The sequence below is a fragment of the Sturnira hondurensis genome, unplaced genomic scaffold (genome assembly GCF_014824575.4).
Source record: "Sturnira hondurensis isolate 20B ecotype Veracruz unplaced genomic scaffold, ASM1482457v3 Scaffold0008992, whole genome shotgun sequence".
Classification (NCBI taxonomy): Eukaryota; Metazoa; Chordata; class Mammalia; order Chiroptera; family Phyllostomidae; genus Sturnira; species Sturnira hondurensis.
Window position 1 is genome coordinate 2,245,271 of NW_028081623.1, and position 22,569 is coordinate 2,267,839.

At 36.9% G+C, this 22,569-nt stretch overlaps 1 protein-coding gene across 2 annotated transcripts in view; it reads right to left on the reverse strand.

Annotated features, from left to right (window-relative positions):
- Positions 1 to 16,311: 16,311 nt before the first annotated feature.
- Positions 16,312 to 22,569, reverse strand: part of PTPRZ1 (protein tyrosine phosphatase receptor type Z1) — a 192,033-nt gene continuing 185,775 nt past the window's right edge. For both annotated transcript variants that reach the window (XM_037056516.1, XM_037056515.1), the window contains 3 exons: positions 19,918 to 20,060; positions 19,116 to 19,251; positions 16,312 to 17,270 (listed from right to left, as the gene is read on the reverse strand). In XM_037056516.1, the coding sequence (XP_036912411.1) occupies positions 17,130 to 17,270; positions 19,116 to 19,251; positions 19,918 to 20,060 (420 nt within the window). In that variant the 3' untranslated portion in view covers positions 16,312 to 17,129. The remainder of the gene's footprint in view (positions 17,271 to 19,115; positions 19,252 to 19,917; positions 20,061 to 22,569) is intronic.

The following is a 22,569-nucleotide window of genomic DNA, read 5'->3' on the forward strand; positions in this document are numbered from 1 at the left end:
AAAGTGTAGGGACTGGTGACAGGCTGAAGCCTGTCTCTGACACCCACTAAGTCTATGTCGCTCCCTCCTCAGCAGGAATTAAGATGGAGGGTAAAGAAAAAAGATGCAGGGTGGGGCAAGCAGGATTTCAGAAGGTGAGGCAAAGATGTTTCCAGAAGGTGGGGTTGAGTAGTAGTATCCCAGAGGGTGGGGTAATTGTTTTATCCCAGTGCGATTTCCCTGGAAGAGGGTGGCTTTTTTCCAAGGAAAATGGCTGCTGTGATATCAGGGAATGACCAGCACAGGGATCCAGTGGCTGTTCCACCATGTCTCTCTCCAAGTCCTTCCACTCCAGACTCAGGTGGCTCCAGTTTGCACCACCCTCCCTTCACTGGAGCCTCAGGTTAGTTGTTGCAAATGAAAACCTTTTGCTTCAGCCCCTTAAAAAAAGTGGCTTTGTCTCCATCAGGCTCCTTCTCTCTCTGGTGTATAGAAACCTTGCCACTTTTTACTGCTGGATGCCTCTTGGGTGGCTGATCTTGACTCTGGCCTCCATGCTGGGGAGTCAAGTATTGGGGTTCAGGCTCACTTCTCTCAGGGCAAAGCTGCTACAGCTGTGCTATTGCTCTGAACCCTGGCCTGCCACCTGCGGGAGCAGCACCAGCCCCTTGTGTGACCCTGCCCTTCCTACCAGTCCTGAGGTGGTTTCTGCCCATCCTTGGTTAAAAGTCCCTCTACAGGTAGTCTTCAGTTGGTAATTCTGGGTGACTGTTCCCCAATTTAGTTTTGTTTCTAGTTGGTTCTGGAAAGAGGTTTGAGAAAGATCCTCTTACTCCACTGCCATCTTACAACTTCCTTAACATAGTTTTAAGGAAGCTTTGAAACTCATGTTTGTTATTTGAAAAACTAAATTAAATTAAAAGGACTTCAAAGAAAAAAGTAAAATGTACTGAAAACCAAAAAAAAAAAAAATCCAACTGGATAGCGCACTGACAATGTAACCACACAAAGAAGTAATGCAAATAAGTTTTATATGAAGCCTTCTAAATATTCCTTATGAGATCTATTCTAAAGAAAAGGAAGTCAAAGCAACATTAAATTCTATTTAATAGGTTATTATTCAGATATATTTGACATACATTATGTTAATTTTAAGTGTACAAAATAATTACTAGATGTTTTTATATATTGTGAAATGATCACTATACTCTATACTCTCTTCTTGCAATAGGTTTATTGCTAACTGTAATATTAGCATTGAAATTACAAAATTATTGGATGCATATTTGGGATAAAATAAACAACATGTACTTATTTTATAAGAAATTGAAATTTTCACTGCTGAAGACAATAGATGCAAACATAATATTTTAAAGTTAAGAAAAACCTGCAATATTAAATTTTAATCGAAACATTGGCATTAATTTATGTTTAAATTATGTGTGCGTGTGTTTGTGTCTGTGTATTTTTTTGTTCTGTCTACTAAAAGGGGTGAAAGCAACAATATCTCAGTAACATAAGCACACTTAGCAGAAGATACCAACTTTGGTTTTTATAAACTAAAGGAAATCTGGCTCCTTGATGAACTGGCTTATGGCAGGTTTGGGGCAGAAAAACCACAAGGTGGTGCTAGGACAATTTGTTTTTTTCAGGCAATCAGGAAGCTCAGAGAGAAAAGATTCATGTCCAAAAGACATAGGCTTCTTAGCTCCCTTTCTTTCCTTGTTTTCTCATATTTTGGGTGTGGTAATAAAACAGTGATTGAAATAAATGTACTCATCAGGTGATAATTATAGAACAGTCTGTACTAACAAACTCATAAAAGATTCATGCATTAAAAGTTTCCTTATAAGTAGTTTATAGACATCAGCAGTTGCAGCTCCTGCTTAACCAAGGACCATGACCACAAGATATTGGGCAAGTGAAAGCAACTCATATCAGAACCATCAGAAACACATCCTGTTCCCAGGTATCGGCAGTGAAACTGCAGATGGAGTGATGAGACTACATGATGACGCATGCAGGAGATCACATTGAAACCACCCAAGAGCAGAGCTGAGAAACTGCACATCACCAGAAATTCCTTAGTTCTCCTCTTCCTACGGTTCCCTTATATATACTAACCAGGACACCTAAGATACTAAGATGGGCTTTGACATAGGAGTCCCTCATCTTCCAGGTGGCTGGCACCTGAATAAACCACTTTCCTTTGAAATCAGCACCTGCCTCATGAGTATTGGCTTTCAAAGTGGCGGGCAGCTGGACCTGTATTTGGTTACAGCATCTCTGAAATAGCAGAGAGTTATTTAGATCTTCTAGATCTCAAAAAATAGAAAGCATATTTTCTTTTGTCTTTGCTTTTGCTGGAACACATTCTTATTTTATTAATCTTTATGTCTCAGTACATTATCAGTACTAAATACATATTTTGGTCCAAATGAATTTAAATCTCATTTGTCTGCTCTTTGCTTGAGATCACATATATGTTCAAACAAGCATTATCTCTGAGTATGATACCTTATTTGGCTCTTGTGAAAGTGTGAAAAGAGTAGAAATTGTCAAAGCATATGAATGTCGAATAATAAGATAACATATTTACATAACAGCTAATATGAAATTAAACCACAAACTTAGTTACCAGAATGATAAGGTGACGTATGATGAGGTCATAATGGTGTTTAAGTAACATGTCCATACTTACAGTTTCAGCTATCCTGGCCCAAAAAAGCTAGATAGGTTTTAAACAAAATGATACCAGCAAGTAACATGGCTATTAGATTTACTTTACTTTTGTTGCCATTCTTTATTCTCAGATTGCCTTGGCAGGAGTTAATGAAGTGAAGTGTAAAAATTCTGCCCCTGCCTAAGTCCAGCTGTGGGTTCAATCTAAAATAACCCCCTTTCTTTACAGCATATTTATTAAATAATAATTCAGTAGAAGATATTTAGGCAGCTATTTAAAACAGGTTCAGACCTCAACATTTCATTGACCCTAATATTACTGCTATTCTTGCTGTAGAAATTAAGCTTTAATACCTACCTTTAAAATGGCAACTATGAATTTATTTTCTTTCAGAATAAATTCAAGCTAAAGGCCTGATGGGACACTTTTCAAATGTCCGTGGACCAGTATTAGAGTGAATTATCTAAACAACAGAGAGCACAACCAAAACTTCACTGAGAATTACATTTTATCTTCCTTGGCGAAACAACTGTGAACATTTGTGCAACAGTCACGTTTGCTACTGTGCTATTTTAGTATAGAAAATGTATATTTTGATTAAGTCATTACAGTGGTGTTTTTGAAATACATATCTCTATATTCATATGCAAATATTTAGAACAGAATATTCCAGTAATATGCCAGCAATTACCAGATAACTTTAATAATTCTATCATGTATTTTTACATGTATGTAAAAGTGATAATGATTGTGCTATTTGATCATTTATTGTGCAGTTGTTTTCCTACAAGAATATATTTTCCTATACTCAGAAGATGAAGTTTCATCTTTTTAGATAGAAAATATTTCCTCACCACCATCAAAATACAAAGGATCGCATGAGACTACTACAAACAATTATATGCCAACAAATGGAAAAACCTAGAAGAAATAGATACATTTTTAGAAATATATACCCTTCTAAGAGTGAATCATGAAGAAATAGAAAATATGAATGGACCAATTACAAGTAATGAAATTTAATCAGTAATTTAAAATTCCTCAAAAACAAAGTACGGAACCATACAGCTTCCCAGGTGAATTCTGCCAAACATTTAAGAAGAGTTAACACCTACATTTCTCAAATGATCCCAAGTAATTAGAGAGGAAGGAACACTTCCAAACTCATAGAAAAAGATTGAGAGTCCAGAAATAACCCACACATTTGTGGCCAATTTCTTTTTGAAAGGGTGCTGAGACATTTTTCTAAAGGAAAATAGTCTCTTCACCAAATGGTGCTGGGGCAACTGGATATCTGCATGAGAAGAAATGACATTGGACCCTCACCTTGCATCATATATAAAAATTAAGTCAAAGTGAACCTAAGGCCTAAATCTAAACGCAAACACTATAAAACTTTTAGGAAAAATCATAGGTGTAAATCTCATGACCTTGGTTTTATGACAATGGTTTCCTCAATAAATGACACCAAAGTACAAATAACAAAAAAAAAAAAAAGATAAATTGGACATCATAAGAATTAAAAGCTTTTGCTTCCAAGGATACCATAAAAATGCAAGAAGACAATCTACAGAATGAAAAAAATTGCAAGTCATGTATCAGGTAAGGGAGGAGCTTGTATTTAGAATACATAAAGAACTACTATAACCCAATAAAAAGAGAAAGATCTCAATGTAAAGAAATGAACAAAGGATCTGAAGAGACAGTTCTCCAAAGAAGATAAACAAAAAGCCAGTAAGCACATAAAATGATGCTCAACATTATCATTAGCCACCAGAGAAATGCCAAACAAACTTATGAAGTGAGGTACCACTTCATACTCACCAGGATAGTTACATTAAAAAAGATAATAACAGTGTTGGTGAGGATATAGAGAAATTGGAACTTTCATAAACTGCTGGTGGAAATGTAAAATGGTATGGCTGTTTGGGAAAACAGTTTAGCAAAAAGGCTAAACATGGTTACCACATGACCCATCAATTCCACTCTTCGTTGTATAACCAAGAGAAATGAAAGCATATGCCCATGCAAAAACTTATAAACAAATGTTTGTAGCAGCACTATTCATAATAGCCAAGAATGAAAACAATCCAAAAGTCAGTTAACTAATAAATGCATAAGCAAAATGCAGCATATTTTACAATGGAATATTATTTGGCAATAAAATGAAGTGGTACATGCTACATGGATGAACCTTGAAAATATTATGCTAAATAAAGGAAGCCAGACAGAAAAGACCACATATATTATTTCATTTGTAGAACTTGATTTCACCCCCAATCTAGAAGAGTGCTCTGATGGAATGGGAACTAGGAAACTAGCACTTTGGGTGGGAATGGGAACCTGTTGAGACCTTGATATAATTAATAGCTTTGGGCTTTATGATCATAGTGATAAAGAGGACTTGAGTGAAGAGCTGATCTAACGTCAGTGCTAGAAAATGAAATGTCAGTAACCTTGAGTAAAGACAATATAATCAAACTCTGCATTGGCTGTCAGTAACAAGTTTTCCGCATAAGATTCAGTAATAAAGGTGGTGGTGCTAGGATTTGGAGCTGAATGAATAGGTTATAGTTGCAAACATATCTATCAGGGGCCAGGAAACTTGGATAGTAAATATATATTTTAGGCTTTGAAGGCCAAAGGGTGTCACAACCGCTCATTTCTGCCTTTGTATATGAAAGCAGCCATAGACAGTACATAAAGAAGTGGACATGACTGTGTTCCCTTAAAACTTTATTTACACATCTGGCCAAGATGGAGGTGTAGATAGCTATGCTTTGCTTTCTTGCACAACCAAAAGAAGGATAACAACCAATTTAAAAACAAAAACAACCAGAACTGCCAGAAAATTGTATTGTATGGAAGTCTGACAACCAAGGAGTTAAAGAAACATTAATTCAGGGTGGAAGGAGGGGCAGAGATGGCCAGTCAGAGTGGAAAGAATGTGCCACAAAGCAGTGGTTAGCAGAAGAGACAGTCCCATAGTCATGTGTGGGTAAACTGGGAGGAACAACTAAGGAGTATGACAGACCACACAACCCAGGGTTCCATCACGGAGAAAGTAAAGCCTCAAAATCTTTGACTGTAAAAACCTGTAGGGGTTGCAGTGGTGGGAGAAACTGCCAGTCTCACAAGAGACTACATGGGAGGGGTCTGTAGGGTACTAGAATGTACACAAGCCCATGACCCTAGGAATCAGAACTAAGGCATCACCAAAAAAGGTACAATTTACTTGTGGGATGTGGGGGAAGTGACTGAGAGCAGGGCAAGAGCCCAGCAAGCAGCATTGTTACCTCTCAAACCCTGCCCCCACATACAGCACTGCAACTCAGTGACTTGGGTTACCCCACCGTTGAGAATACCTAAGGCTCCAACCCTTACTGTATAACAGGTGGGCTGAGACAAAAAAATATGTCCCAAGTGAAGACAGATCAAAACTCCAGAAAAGATACAACTAAGCAATGAAGAGATAGACAACCTATCAAATGCAGAGTTCAAAACACTGGTAATCAGGATGCTCAAAGAAATGATTATGAGCACAAAATAAAGGAAGAAATGAAGGCTATATAAAGTGAAATAAAGAAAAATATTCAGGGAACCAACAATGAAAGGAAGGAAACTGGGACTCAAATCAATGACTTGGAACAAAAGGAAGAAATAAACACCCAACTGGAACAGAATGAAAAAACAAGAATTCAAAAAAAATGAGGAGAGGTTGGGGCACCCCTGAGACAACTTTAAATGTTCCAATGTCAGAAACATAGAGGTGTCAGAAGGAGAAGAGCAAAAGCAAGAAATTGATAACTTAACTGAAAAAAATATTGAAAGAAAACTTTTTCTATTTGGTGAAGGAAATGGACATACAAGTTCAGGAAGCTCAGAGAATCCCAAACAAATTGGACCTAAAGAAGTACATACCAAACCAAATAATAATTAAATTGCCAAAGATTAAAGAAAAGGAAAGAATCTCCGAAGCAGCAAGAGAAAAGGAGAGATTTATGTACAAAGAAGTCCCTGTAAGACTGTTAGCTGACTTCTCAAAAGAAACCTTACAGGCAAAAAGGGACTGGAAAGAAGTATTCAAAGTCATGAAAAGCAAAGACCTACATTCAAGATTACTCTATCCAGCAAAGCTGTCATTTATAGTGGAAGAACAGATAAAGTTCTTCCCAGATAAGGTCAAGTTAAGGAGTTCATCATCACCAAGCCCGTGTATGAAGTGTTAGAGGGACTTATCTAAGAAAAAGAAAATCAAAATTATAAACAGTGAAATGACAGAAAAGTCATAAGTATCAAAAACTGAATCTAAAATAAAACAAAAACAAACTAAGCAAACAACTGGACAGGAACATAATCATAGAAATGGAGATCACATGGAGGGTTATCTGTAGGGAGAAGGCAGGGGCAGAATGGGTGAAAAGGTACAGGGAATAAAGAATTATAAATGGTAGATAGAAAATAGACAGAGGGTAGTTAAGAATAGGATGGGAAATGGAGAAGCCAAAGAACTTATATGTACGACCCCTGGACATGAACTGAGTAATGGGGGGCGGGGGGAGGCTGAAGGGAGTGGGCATGCTAAGCAGAGGGGGATAAAGGGGAGAAAAACAATGGGACAACTTTAATATCATAATCAATAACATATACTGAAAAAACTTTATTTACAAAAACAGGTGATGGACAAACTTGGCTTCTGTGCCATAGTTTGTGAACCCTGGTGTAACCATTTTGGTAGACTTAATGTTCACATCTTCCAGATCCTTATAGCTCCTTTTGTCAGTTTTTCTTGTCCTAGATCCTTGAGATAGTTTACCCTTGGCCTTTGAGAATCATTGTGATTGGTTATAGAATATGCTAGCTATTTCCTTCTACATAAAAAAAATAACAGTAACTCATAGGATAGTCATAATGAGATAATATATTTTAAAAAGCCTGATAACTTTATAGATGTTCAAAAAACATTTGCATTCTCTCTTTATCAATAACATCTTTACATCTTTTCCTGAAGTTTGTTAGAGTTAATAATATTTTAGCTTTGATATTTCCCCAATATATTAGATACATTTGGATACATTATATCAAACATTCATGCTCTTCAAATGAACCATAGATATATTTGCTCCACAACAAGAATCTTACAATGGCCGTAGAGTAGAAAGAATCAAAATGATAACTTGGCCAGGTATCTTCTTATGAAAAACAAAATGTGTCTTAGAAAGTTAAATGACTTGCCTAAGGTGACAAAGCTTAATATTGAAATTTGATAATCATTTAAAGACTGAAAAATACTTGATAAAATTTAGGGAGCACTCTAATTTATAAAACCTCTCTTACATAGGTTACTAGGGTCCCCAGAAGCTCATGTGATGTCTTTTAGAGAATTAGAGAAAGACACTGCCACTTAGAGACACTTTGATCTTTAAAAATTGTCATAAAATATATAACTTATAAGAATAACACACTTCACTATTGTCTGCTGAAAATTGATATAATAAATATTAATTTTATTAAACACACATCAAAATAAATGTTCAGTGTCTGTAATAGGTTTAGTTCACCTTTAGATACAGTGCACCATTTGTACAGTGATGCATAGTAGCTAGTCTTATTTTTGTGTATTGTATAGATTAGTTTTCTTTATGATTGACATTTGCTGATGGTTTACATCAGAAATACATTTATCACACCCAGATTCTATTGAAAAGGATCCAGTGAGAAAAAACAACTGCCTGTTTTGGAGCAATACTTGTTAGTCACTAATCTTAATACTTGTTAGACAGCTAATCTTACAACTTCCTATTTCCAATGTTCTTTTTGTCCTAACACTCAGTCTTAATATTTGTTAATTAGCAAGAATTACAAAACACAAGGTTAAGGGCAATAACTTGGAAATGTAAAGGTTCTGTTTCTCCAGTTTAAGTTGATGGTGAGGAAAACAGAAGGTTTCTAGTGTCTTCCACTGTTGCGTTTATTGGTAATGTGTGCCACATCCTTGGATAAAAAATTATAAACCCTAGAGTTAATTCATAAATCTCATCCTCAGCCTGAGAGCCTGATGAAGCAGCATTGATAGTGCTCTCATCTTTCCTTCATCAAAGATGACTGTGGACTGTGGCCAGGCACAACTAGGGCAGGAGCCCAGCCCTTAAATAGCCCCTCAGCCAGGTTCTTGGTGAAGATGGCACAGGATGAAACAAGCCCTTGCACCTGTTCAGAAACCCGATGACTCCAATGAAGAAAATACATGCTTGCTTTATTGGCAAACTATTGATAAAGAAGATTTATTCTTCAAAACATGCTTAAAAGGAAGTAGAAATCAAATGGGAGTTGTGTAGAGAAGAGATACTGAAATAAATACGTGTTATAAAACATGGAGAAGACCAGGAAAAGAAGAGGGCAGAGCAGCTTGTAGCAGCATGGATTATTAAAATGCTTTAATAGTGTTTAAAAACTTGAATACTATGTCTGGTACAGAGTGTGACTCCATTTAGGTCCTGGTCTATAAAATTTGAGATCTAACATTAGCTGAAATCACACTAGTGGTTCAATATGTAAGATGCTTAATGAAGGTGACAGTCTGTTTCAGCCTCTTATCTGCTTATATGTTAAATGACAATAGTTTTCAAGGTTCTTTCTTGGCCTCTATTTTCTTTGTACATGTTCTCCCTGGGTGCATGCATCACACCCAAAGGCTTCAAGCATTGTCTGTATCTCTACTGAACCTCAAACATTCTCACCTGAGCTTCAAATTACCTACACATAGTTACCTCTGGACACTGTTTGGATATTTCCCAGCTGTTTTAAACTCAGTGTAGATTTAAGGGTTTATAGTATACACTAGAGTTTCTCAAGAGGGCCACTGCAGGACTTTCTTTCCAATCTGGTTCTTCCACCTGATTGCCCATCTCAGGAAATGGCAAACACTATTCTTCTCCATGTAATCCTTGAGGCTTCCCTTTGTCTCACGCCGAGGTTTGACAAGGATAGATGACCTTTGTCTTCTAAATCTTGTGTGAGGGTATCTACGGGGTGGCAAACAATTCAGGAAATATATGCAAATACATATGGTTCTTTAGAATATTGCAATGCGTGGTAAAATAATATCATCTATATTTCTAGACTTTATGGCTCCTTGCACTTGGTAGAACATAATTCATATCCAGAACCTTAGCTGCAATGGAGTTTGGAAAATACAATTTTTTAAGCTTTGATGTAGAAGTGTCCTGGTTACTATTACTGTGTAATAAACTACTGCAAAATTTAGAGGCTTAAAATGAGTCATTTACATTGCACATCAGTGTGCAGTTTGGGCATGGCTCCGTGGGACCATTTTTATCTCTGCTGCACAGTCTCGCTTGGACTGTGTTGGGCAGGAGCTCAGGGATCCACATCAAGACAACTTGCTCACATAGGTGGCAAGTTGGTTCTGGTCTCAGCTGAAGCTCAGCCAGGCCAGTGGACCAGGACTTGGGTTTCTTTCCCCATGAGTCTTCCCATGCGTGGGTTTTGTCACAGCCTGGTAGCCCTGTGTTATGAGTGAATCTCACAAAAGAGCCAGGAAGAAGCTGAACGTTACTGCCTTTTATGACGTAGCCCCAGAAGCCACATAGCATCACTTTCACTGTAGTTAAAAGTCCACCCAGATTCAAGGAGAGAGACCCTAGCCCCACTTCTCAAACGGGTGAGTGTCAGAGTCGCCTGGGGGATGAAAGATATCGTTGGGCTATTTTTGGAAAATACCATCTGCCACGAGGAGGCCCCTAGAAAGAGGGAGGCATGTCAGTGGATTCTGTGAATACACAGTGATGACACCAGTCCTCGATTTTTTCTCTTTGGGCTTAATTATTGTTTAAGCATTTCATTTTTCTCTAGGTGGTTCTTTGAACCATTTTTTTTGTATAACCATGAGCTTGGAACAGAACAGACTGCATACACAAAATATGGGAGTTTTTTCATTACTCTCTGAAATGCCCACAAATGTAGCTTTAACTTCCTGAGTGCATTAAAAAATCTGAATTAAAGTTACTTAAAGTTCACCTAACATTATAGTTTTCAATACATAGTTTATTGAAAATACATAGTTTATTTCAATACATAGTTTCATTCAACAAGTTAACAACAAGGAAAAAACTACTTGTATCTGTTTATTTATATGTATAATTTAAAACCGAGGCAACTTTCTGAGGATTGAAGCAAGGTAATAAGAAATCTGAGGCACGTGATGAGCAAGGCTGAAGTTGCAGAGGAATGTACTGCAGGTTAGCATACTTGGGACAATTTTTGGTCAGACTGTTTCTTTTGTGGCCCTGCTTGGAATGTGTCACAGCTGACAGACTGAATAGAAGTAATTGTCCTGTACGTAACATGAAATTTTCATGTCAAACCCACTGTTTTTCTTATCTCCACTTCCAAATCTTATTTCTTAAAAAAATTACCTTAAAAAGCTTGTTACCTATAATTTAATGCCAATCATCTCTGGCTTCTTAAAACTGGTATAGCGTGTTTCATTTCCATGCCTTAACATTTAATACCACCTACTCACTTGCCAATATAGTACTAATGAGGGAGGCCTCTAATGGACCAGAACTTGCAATTAGAAAGTAAGTGGATAATATTCAATCATTTGTAATTTTATAATAACAAGTGTGTTTTGTTTATTATGGCAAATGTGTAGGTTTTTCTACTTTCTCCAAAAAGTTCATTTTAATTCAATATTTGCTTTGCATTTTTGATTTTATGTACTACTTGTGAGTGCAATTCAATTGTAAGAAAATATTTAAAAACATCTCTGCTTATGAAGGATCTTATTTTCCAAATTTTGTATATTAGATAAACGGTCTAAGTCATTTGAAATGCTAAGAAATTAGGGAGTTTCAAATCAGAAATATAAAAATTAAGTAGGATTTATGGTACAATGTTAAATAGGATATGTATGTATTAAATGCATTCATTTTACAAGAAGAAGCAGCTGCCACAAATTCTCAGGAGTATAATGCTGGAAACAGTGGTGGAATGTATGCTTCTGCTGCATTTAACTAAATGGATGGACTAGGTTCACCCTTAATACTTTCATGAGGTTGCAAAACTGCTCTAAATGATTTAAAATTAGAGGTAAAGTCTATAAACACCTCCTTTTCAATTGGGCTAATTTGTAAAGGTGTTACAGAAAAAAACTAAGAATAGACATATTTTGTCAAAATTAATGTCTATTATATGTTGAGGAATATTACCTATGGAATGTCAGGTTTCCCAGAATTATTAAAGAGAGCATTTTTGCTCTAGGTAAAAATCAACTCATTCATAATTCACTCATTCTTAATTATTAACCTAAAATACTTTGAGTACCTTTAATGTGCCAGGTACTATTCTATGTGTGGAAATATAGATGTTAAAAAAATGAATCAAAATTCATCTCCTCATAGAGGCTAAAAACTAACAGAGGGTGCAGGCAACAAACAAGTATAAAATACATCAGGAAACAGCCATGGCTGGTGTGGCTCAGTAGATTGAGTGCCAGCCTGGGAACCAAAGGGTTGCCAGTTCAATCCACAGTCAGGGCACATGCCTGGGTTCCAGGTCAGGTCCCCAGTTGGGGGTGCATGAGAGGCAACCACACATTGATGTTTCTCTCCCTTTCTGTCTCCCTCCCTTCCCCTCTGTCAATAAATAAATAAAATATTTTAAAAAGTATGTCAGGAAACAAAGTCTGCTACTGAGAAAATTAAAGCTGAATAAGGAGATGAGGAGGTACTGGAAGTGAAGGGGATGCAGAGAAGTTGGCTGGCATTGACCTGGTACACACAGGATGGGGAGACAATTCATGTCTCTTGTGATGATCAAGGCAAAATGTTTTGAGTATCTTCCTTGGGAGGAGGGGATGCTGTTTCAGACAGGCTGATCCAGGAGTGCTGCTCTGTGGAGGGGATTTCAGAAGAGGCCTGACCCCACGAATGGAACAATAGTGTCCTAATACCTTGCCAAGTAAAGTGTAAACTGTACAACTCTTTTGGAAAGTGAGAGTTTTTTAAAATTTTTATATATATTTTTAATATATATATATTATTGATTATACCATTACAGTTGTTCTATTCCCCCCTTCATTCCCCTCCACCCACACACTCCCTCCCCCACCCATTCTTCTCCCCTTAGTTTATAACCACGTGTCTCAAGTTCTTTAGATTCTATATTTCCCCCACTATTCTTGCCCTCCCCCTATCTATTTTCTACCTACCCTCTATGCTATTTTTTGTACCTTCTCCCACCTTCTCCTCCTCCCACTCCCCTGTTGCTAACCCTCCATGTGTTCTTCATTTCTATGGTTCCACTCCTGATCTAGCTGTCCTCTTGGTTTGCTTTTGTTTTAGGTGTGGTTGTTAATAACTGTAAGTTTGCTGTCCTTTCACTGTTAATATTTTCATCTTCCTTTTCTTATATAAGTCCCTTTAACATTTCATATAATAAGGGCTTGGTGATGATGAACTCCTTGAACTTGACCTTATTTAAGAAGCACTTTATCTGCCCTTCCATTCTAAATGAAAGCTTTGCTGGATAAAGCAATCTTAGCTGTAGGTCTTTGGATTTCATGACTTGGAATACTTCTTTCCAGCCCCTTCTTGCCTGGAAGGTCTCTTTTGAGAAATCCTCTGACAGTCTGATGGGTACTCCTTTGTAGGTGACTGTCCCCTTATCTCTTGTTGCTTCTAGGATTCTCTCCTTCATTTTGGTCTTGGCTAATGTAATTATGATGTGCCTTGGTGTGTTCCTTCTTGAGTCCAACTTCTTTGGGACTCTGAGCTTCCTGGATATCCTGGAAGTCTATTTCCTTTGCCAGACTGGGGAAGTTCTCCTTTATTATTTGTTCAAATAAGTTTTTCACTCATGGCTGTTTCTTTTCCCCTTCTGGTACCCCTATAATTGGGATGTTGGAACGTTTAAAGATGTCCTGGAGGTTCCTAAGCCTCTCATTTTTTTTGAATTCTCATTTCTTCATTCTCTTCTGGTTGGATGTTTTGTTCTTCCTTCTGGTCCATTCCATTGATTTGAGTCCCAGTTTCCTTTCCATCACTATTGGTTTCCTGTGCATTTCCCTTCATTTCAATTAGTTTAGCCTTCATATGTTCCACTAATTTGTGACAAAAATCAACCAGTTCTGTGAGCATCCTGATGACCACTGTTTTGAACTGTGCAAATGAGAGGCTGGCTATTTCTTGGTCGCTTAGAGTTATCAGCTCTGGGGCTTTGAGTTCTTCTTGAGCCATCTTTTGGACTGTTCATGCCTGTTACATATCAGGATCAGAGCCCTAGGTGTTGGCAGTGTTTCCACCTATGCCTCCATCTTGGCAGAAGTCTGGAAAGTGAGATTGTTTTAAGACATAAAAATGTTTACAGAATCTGCTCACCAAATGATACAGAAATCAGTTCTAAGAAACAATCCTATACATAGGAAAAGCTCTTTACATAAAGATATATTTGTCATAGTGTTGTGGTAGGAAAAATTTGAAAAGATCCTAAACAGCTAAAGCTGGGAGAATGACCACAAGAGCCACAGTGTACACCTATAAGAGTGGGCCTCCTCCTTCTTGGGACGACTGACTCTTTGTGTTGGACACTTGTTTGCAGTGGGGGTTGTCCTGTGCAATGTAGAATGATTAGCAGCATTTCTGGCCTCAGCCCAGTAGACACCCTAACAACCCTCTCTTCACCCCAGTGATGATAATAGAAAAGGTTGTCAAATGTCCCCTGTGGGGGTAACACTGTTCTTGTTGAAAACCACTATTCCAGATGGAATATTATCTAAAACAATGACAGGTTTATAAATTATGTGTAATAAAAATGTTTATGTAACAATATAAAAATAGAATAAAAATATACTCATGTAATAAAACAATGTGTGGTAAAAGCTATAAATACAATAAAACAATAAAATAAATTTAGATAGTAGACATAAATAATTGAGTTAAGTAAGACTCACCTGACTTACTTACCTGATTTCATTTGTTTTCACTTCTCTCATTGTTGATTGTTGTCTCAGAGTTAAGGATTAAGAGGTGAGAAATGATTGTTGTATCTAATAGGAATTGTCCGTGTTATAGGTTTCAGGGTATATTTATTAGAATTTGTCTATAAAATGCTTGTTTATCATAAATGTTACTTGCATAATCACCTTTTCTTAGAAGAGTTTCTGTAAGACACATCACTAATAAATAACCTTGAAGGAAAAATACTGTATTTTGGACTAATGATAATGCTGTTGTTGAGTTCTGTTTACATTTACAATGGTGACATACTATGTTATTTGTGTTATTAAATATTTTACCACAGTTTTTGCTTTAAGGTTTTTTCCCTATTTTCCTCCTCTAAAACTGAGGTGCATCTGATGGTCTGAAAATATAGTAATTTCTTTCCCCCTCAAAGGCCATTTATTCCTGGGGCAAAGGCTAAGAAAAAATAGACTAATTAAAGGTGCCATGTACTTCTGGTTCAAATCAGCTTATGATTAAACTTTGTGGGTTCTGGAGAAACACAATTGCAAAACAAAAGGTCTTTTCTAACTAGGGTTAGAAAAGCAATCAAATAATCAGAATTAACTTTGTAGCCTTCGTCTCTGGGAGAGAGAGAAAGATGCATGTGCATTTTTTTTGTACCTTGCAGACCAGTGCTTACCAGTATTTTGTGATTTGTGACCCTCTACTATTTGTTTTTCCTGTTACCTATTTCAGATTTCTTCAGGAATATTGCTTTAAAAAGTAAGCTTTAAAAAAAACTACTTAATTCTGTTTTTTTTTTCTTATAGATTTAGTATATTGTTTGAGGTAACTGGAGGCTCCCTAAATTGTTGCTAAAGAGCAGTGGTTCTTGAACTTGAACATGCATTAGATTGCTGAATCCCAACCTCGGAGTTTCTGATATAATAGGTCTGGGATGTGAATTCAGGATTTGCATTTCTAACAAGTTCCCAGATTTTTCTGATGTTGGTCTGGGAACCATACTCTGAGAACCACTGATTTAATGGTATCTTTTGCAGGCCTTCTGCTACAGACACTCTTGGGGAATAGGTCCCTCCTTAGCAGGCAGTGTTATAAAACAGTACTGCCTGAGGCAGTGGAGTTTCCAGTATCAAAGTAGGCTCATTACCCATGATTCCCTGTTGCCCTGCACTTAGGCTCTATGTAGCTCAGGGATCCCGATAATTTGCCTTAACACAGGACTTCGTATCTTTTCTATTCTGGGACTTGGTCCTTATCTATTCACCTGGCTTCCATACCAGCCTAGCTTGCCCCTGCCTGGAAAATCTAACTCTTAGTTTGGTTCTCAACCAAAATTTCCCAACACTTCTTGGTACATGGTACTCTTAGTTTTTCAGTAACATTTTCATAGCTCCACTGAGCCAAAGAAATGCATAATGGTTCTATTTATGAAGTAATTAGCTCCAAATAATTTAATATAATAGTTGTGCAGTATCAGTACATGTTACAGTGTTGTCCTCAAAAATGTAAACTTTTGTGAAATCTGTGTGTGCCTCAGTGCAGTTAGGGAATCACAGTTCTGTACACTTTCCCATCCCATTAACCTCTTTCACGTCCATCACGCCAGTGGGACCCATACCCATAATTTGCCAGGCACCAGCACAGTTCACAAGCAAATGCAAATTGATGGCAACATTTACATTTATTTCAACACCTTGAATAAACCATTTGAACAATGTTGGATAAGGGGTTATTTTGATAAAAACATCATTTTTCAAAACAAATGTATTTCTATTTTCCATAAAAGTTAAAATCACATGCTAAAACAGTTAATCACTAAGATAACATGAAACGATATCAGGAGACTTAGAGAGCAAGACCAGATAATGAACTATATCATTAAACTGAACAATTACACACAACTAGAAAATTGACTCAGTAGTAAAATATAAAAATCTAGAATTATAAATATAAATTTGGTCCATGGAGACACTAGACCAGTATTTACAGTAAGTATCAGAATATTTCCTATTTTAAGTGAATACTGCAGTTGTAAAATGATGAATATCACAGGGAACAGCATTTTATTTACAGTCTACTATATTAAAAGTTACATTTCCAGCAAACCTGATGATTGCTACAAATATAGCTAAAACTTTGACACTAAAAACAAACATGTTCTCTGTAGTTGGAAATTTCTAATACCTATACATTGAAATTTTCTGTTAAAATCAATACAAAAAAACTGCCATAATTTTATTCTTAGAAATATTGTAAAATTCAGTCATTTTAGTTGAAACACAGTAAGTGAATTACAAAGAAGTTTTGCACGAAGGCACACATTGTTAATGATGTAAATTTGGCAAGAGAACCCTATGCCATGAAAGTCACTGCCAGGTGAGGGAAAGAAAAACATAACAAAAACTGGACTGACTTTCCAGTCTAATTTTAGAAAGAGGAAAACAATGCACAGACACAGACTTTCCTCATCCTATCTGTTAAACTAAAGACTCCAAGCTCTCCGCTCTATTTCCATCAGGCAAAGCTGTGCCATTACTGTCCAGGGAGGTGGATGGGTTCTCTTCCTGCCTTGTGCTCACAAGGCTGAGGACCGCTTTGTAGAGGAACTGATACTGCTCCTAGGGAACAGAGAGTGGGAGGTTATAAACAGCAACTCAGTAGAGACATACATTTCTAAACAGAGGAATATTTTAAATTATACTTTGACACTTTGTGGAAGGGCACTGTGTTACAGGCTCTGTTATACTCAGCAGAGGTACATGATAGATATTAATGTCTCCTTATAATTAAATTTAAAGTAGCTTTTTAAATTATCCAACATTCATTGCCCTAGAAAATTGGTCCACATACATTTGCTTATGATAAGCACTCCATCCTTATTCATTTACTTCATGGAGTCAGGAGTAATATGACAGGGTTCCATTACTGATTGGTCAACTTGTGCATAAGCCCTTTGGCACTAGGCACCTGTAACCCACTCACAAATAAGCTACTCATTCTCCTTTCTCCAGTTTTTATGGAAACCACTGGGTTTGTGTCTTTATGGGGAGGTCTCACAAAGGACTGCACAGCAGCTGAGGGATCCATGAAGAACACAGACCTTTCTTTACAAAAATATTTTACAAATATTCTTCACATTCTACTTGCCTGTCTGCTCCTATGCCCTGCTTTGAGCAAAGGTGAGCCAGCCGGTGTCCTGTTGTGGTCTTACGATAGAGACATACACAATAGTTTTTCTCTTACAGATGCCAGTTTGGTCAGTGGGGGACAGGGGAAGGCAGCTACAGAGAATGTGACTGAAGATGTAGTGGAAAATCATCAGAACCACATGTGCACTGGTGTCTCACTGAATGCATTCATGGGATGGGTAAAAGCTCAGCTTCTGGAGAGCAATTTCCTACAGGACAAGCTTCATACAACTCAACTAACACAAATGAGATATTTAACAGAGGGTCTGATGATGTGCAAGTGTGCAAGGGTTACCTTGCCCTTTGGCCAATGGGTTTTGGCTGGGCTTGGAGGATGGACCTTTTATAAGCCCCTAATACATGCACAGACCAGGAAGCTGAAGGTAAACCTTTCCTTCTACATCCATAGAAGCTTCTCCTTCCCACTGGCCCCTTTGTACTAAGTTTCCTACTAATTTTTCAGCCATATTTCTATAATAATACAAACTTCCAGATTATTTTGAGTGTTGAGACTTTTTTCTCCAGTTGCACCATGCCTCTTTTTTACACTATCCATGTTTCCCTTTCTTTTTATTTACTTATTGTTTTTTAAAAAGATTTTATTCATTTATCTTTAGAGGGGAAGGGAAGGAGAGAGGGAGAGAAATATCAATGTGTGGTTGTCTCTCATGTGTCTCTCGCTGGGAACTGGCCTGCAACCCAGGTATGTGTCCTGACTGGGAATCAAACCGTGATCCCTTAGTTCGCAGGCCCGCGCTCAGTCCGCTGAACCACACCAGCCAGGGCTCCCTTTCTTTTTAACATTACCCAAGAATAGACACTTTTTAACTTCAGAAATTAAATTTCATTGAAAAAAGGTAAAAACTTCAAACGTTTAAGATTTTGTGGTCTGTCTTCTGATGGTTCTCTGAGCTAAGCAGAAGTTGAACTTCAGAAAAACACTTATTTTGTTGAATAAGTCAAAGTAGTCAGTGTTTCTACTAAGAATATCTTGCAGAATTACAATAAGTCCTGAAAAAAGGTATACTTGTGACTAAAAATTTTTATACATCAGTTTTTGGAAGATAAAATTTAAATGTTTATTATTTATAGTTCCAATTCTATGGACCGTGGACAACATACCTTGTAATTCAACTAGAAAAGTGCATTCTAGTTCTTCAGGCTATGTGATCTCCCCCCCTCCATCTCAATATAAGATAAAATGATTTTGGTAGCCTCTAGGAAGTAAGCAGTACTCTAACAGTGAAAAGTTTGGTTCATTGATTTATTACTTACAATGTCAGCAAAGACTCCTGGCCTCATCAAATTAATCATCTTGGCTACCTGGTAAACATCCATGGAATTTTCTTTTTCTAGTTGGTGCATCAGGGTTGTCAGAGCACAGAAAGTCCCTGCTGTCACTCCTCCATGCCTTGGAGCAAAGGGAAGGGACAAAGACTGTTCAGATGCATTAAACTTACACATTTGGAAGTCACAGAGTATGTAACTTCGACAAATTTGTAGTAAGAGCACTGACATTTCTAGTGAATTGCTTTTCTTTATTGTGCATAGAACTATGGTTAATGGTTTATAAAACACAAATGTCCATGATATTTGTAATGGATACTTTATGGAAGATTAAGATTTGCTTATACTAGGAGCTAGCAATCAATTTGAATGATCTATATGTCATGCATGTTACGTATGACATGTACGGAAAGAGCTATTACGTAGATTCCTGTTTCTGATAAATAAAAAAAAGTATCAATTTCACCCCTATCCCAATAAGTCAATGTCTAAGAAATGTCTCTGGTTAGCACCTGTAAAAATTCAAATGCTAAAACTGAACCATCACTGAAAGTGTTTTCAAGTACAATACAAAAGCACATCTTGTGATCACACACCCATCTCCTACCTTCAACAGGAGCTCCAAGAGAAGTGAAAAGAAATTCTGTATTAATCTTGACCACAAGAAGCACATAATCCACCCTGACTGCATCACTATAATTGGTCCAAAGCAGTGAGTACAAAGAAAATAGAAATATACATACACTGAAAGGATATTAAGACATGAAACAATTTAAAGTGTGGGACTTACTCATCATGAACAATCATGGGTCCATCCCTGCTGGCAGCTTCTTCTTTGATAATACTTAGAAGTTCAAAAGTTTTACTAATGGGACTATCTGGATTTGGCCATTTGGGACACTGAAAATGTCTCACTTCAAGTACATAATCATCCTATAAGAAGAAAGAAAAAGTTATGCTTCTAAAAGAATAATGTTGGTTACTGAATAGAATTATTGAGGACAATCAGGAGTTAGAGGAAGTTGATCAAAGCGAATGGCATGCAGGAGTGAGCAGGTGTCAGCTGGTCCTTCAAGGAAGGAAGTGTGCGAGGCCATGTCTGTCAGGTATAGGTATCTCTCTTTTTATTCTTACAGTAACCTTATTTGTGAGATTATCATGCCAATCAAACCATGAAAGTATGTACCAAAAATATCGTCAGGGTTAAAATTTGTTTTTAAAATAGCATAGACTTTTTCAAATGCCAGCATTACTCAGTTTTACTAAGGGAAGAATGATACTGCAAGATGCAGAGGGGAAGATGCTGGCAGAGGATGGAGCTCTAGTTTTCAATATGGTCCCGGTTTTGATTCTTGTTTAAGTGATGAAACAGCATGTGTGACTTTTTAAATACCTTCAAAATGAGCAGACTTTATATGGAAGTTCAAAAGTCCAAAATAGCCAAGATACTACTGAAGGAGAAAAGCAATATAAAGGATTATTTCATTAGATGTCAAGGATTCCAATATCCTATAAGAATTAATAAGACTCTATAGTTTTGGCAGAGGGGTGAACAAAGGAATCAATAGAATAAATAGAGACCCAGAAACAAGCCCATACATATATGATAGAAATTTGATTTATGGCAGAACTGATATTGCTGATCAATAAAGGATGCTGAGACAATGGTTATCCACATGGAAAACAATGAAATTGGATCCTTGCTTCATAAAACAAACTACAACATGTCAGTTCCAGTTATAAAATATTAAGAGAGTAAAAGGAACATTTTTTCAAGTCAAAAAGGGATTTTTTTTAAAGACACTGAATGATTTCCTTATACAAGTGGGAAAGGAAGCTTATCATATTCACATGGATTAAACATTAGAACTGTTATTCACCCAAAAAAAAAAAATCACAAAGGAAAAGCCAAATCACAAACTGCAAAGAAGGTAATATCTATAGTTGACAAAGGATTAGTATCCAGACTATAAAAGGGCCTCCAGTAAATTGCTAAGAATATGCTAAATAACTTAATAGAGCAATGAGCAAAAATCATGAACAGAAATTTCACAAAGGGTAGTGTAAAGATACTCAACCTCATTTGCAACAAGAGAAATGCAAATTATATCCACCATGAGATGACATATCATTCCCATCACAACACTGGTGAGGAGGTGGAGATTCCAAATCACTCATGAACTCCTGTTGAGTGCATGAACACTCAAGTGGATGGACTGGCAGAACCTCTCTGGACAATAGCTGGCATCACTTAATAAAGTTGCAGAAATTTGAGATGCTCAAGCCAATGACCCAGTGGGATAATTCCCAGACATTCTCAAGAGAAAATTTTGTGTGTGTTGAAAAATATTCATGACCCTGGCTGAATAGCTCAGTTGGATAGAGCACTGCCCCAAGCTTGTTAGGGCAATGCCAAGGTTGCAGGTTAGATCCCTGGTCAGGGCACATACAGGAATACAATCAATGGATGCATAAATAAGTGGAACTAGAAACTAATGTCCCCCCATCTCTCTTTCTGTCTAAAAATCAATACAAGGAAGAAAAAGAAAAATATTCATAACAGTATTGTTTGCAAAAAAATAAACAGACACAAACAGGTAATAAGCCAAATGTAGAATAAAAAAGTATATTTATAAACTGGAATGCTAAACAGCAAAATTAAATGAATTGGAATTATACTCAATAACATGGATTATTCTCAGCAGTATCATGATAAAGAAAAGTGAACAACCTCTAAAAATACACAGAATGTGATTTATAGGAATTTCAAAAAGATTCAAAACTGAAGAACAGAGTGTTAAAGAATACAAAAACAAAAGATCAAATTAGAAAGTAAATCAAGAGATAGATAAACAGGGTTTCAGGAAGTGGCTGCTTCTGAAAGGAGCAGAGGATGGAATAGGATGGGGGACTCATGAGGGATTTCAATGAGAAAGGTGTGCTATTATTTTCCTTGAATTCATTTATAGTATCATTTTTATACCAGGTACATATTTTATGAATATTCTTTTAAAAATAATTTTAAAATTTGTATAACAGATAGGTAAATAAAGGCCCCCAGCTCTTGATTTTGGTAGCTTACTCTCAACCTCTTGAACACTGAAACGAATCCTGGTCTCTACAGTATCGACCCTCACTCCTCCGTTAACCTCAAAAGCTGTGGTTTGGTGGGGTTGGGGGAGACGGCAGAGAAGTGCCTATAATTGTCTAAACTTATGAAACTATCCACTTCAATGTTTCACTCTTCTGTTACCATTATTTTAGAAATAACTGCTCATCCTTATGTCTGACTCCTGAGTGGTCAAGGTGTTCACAATAGCTAACTTACATATGGGAGACAAACTGAAGTGGGATCAATCATGCATGTTTATTTTCTGCATAATACCAGGAGAAAAACTGGCTGGCTACCCAAGGCCAACCTAGATATCAGACTTGATGAGTA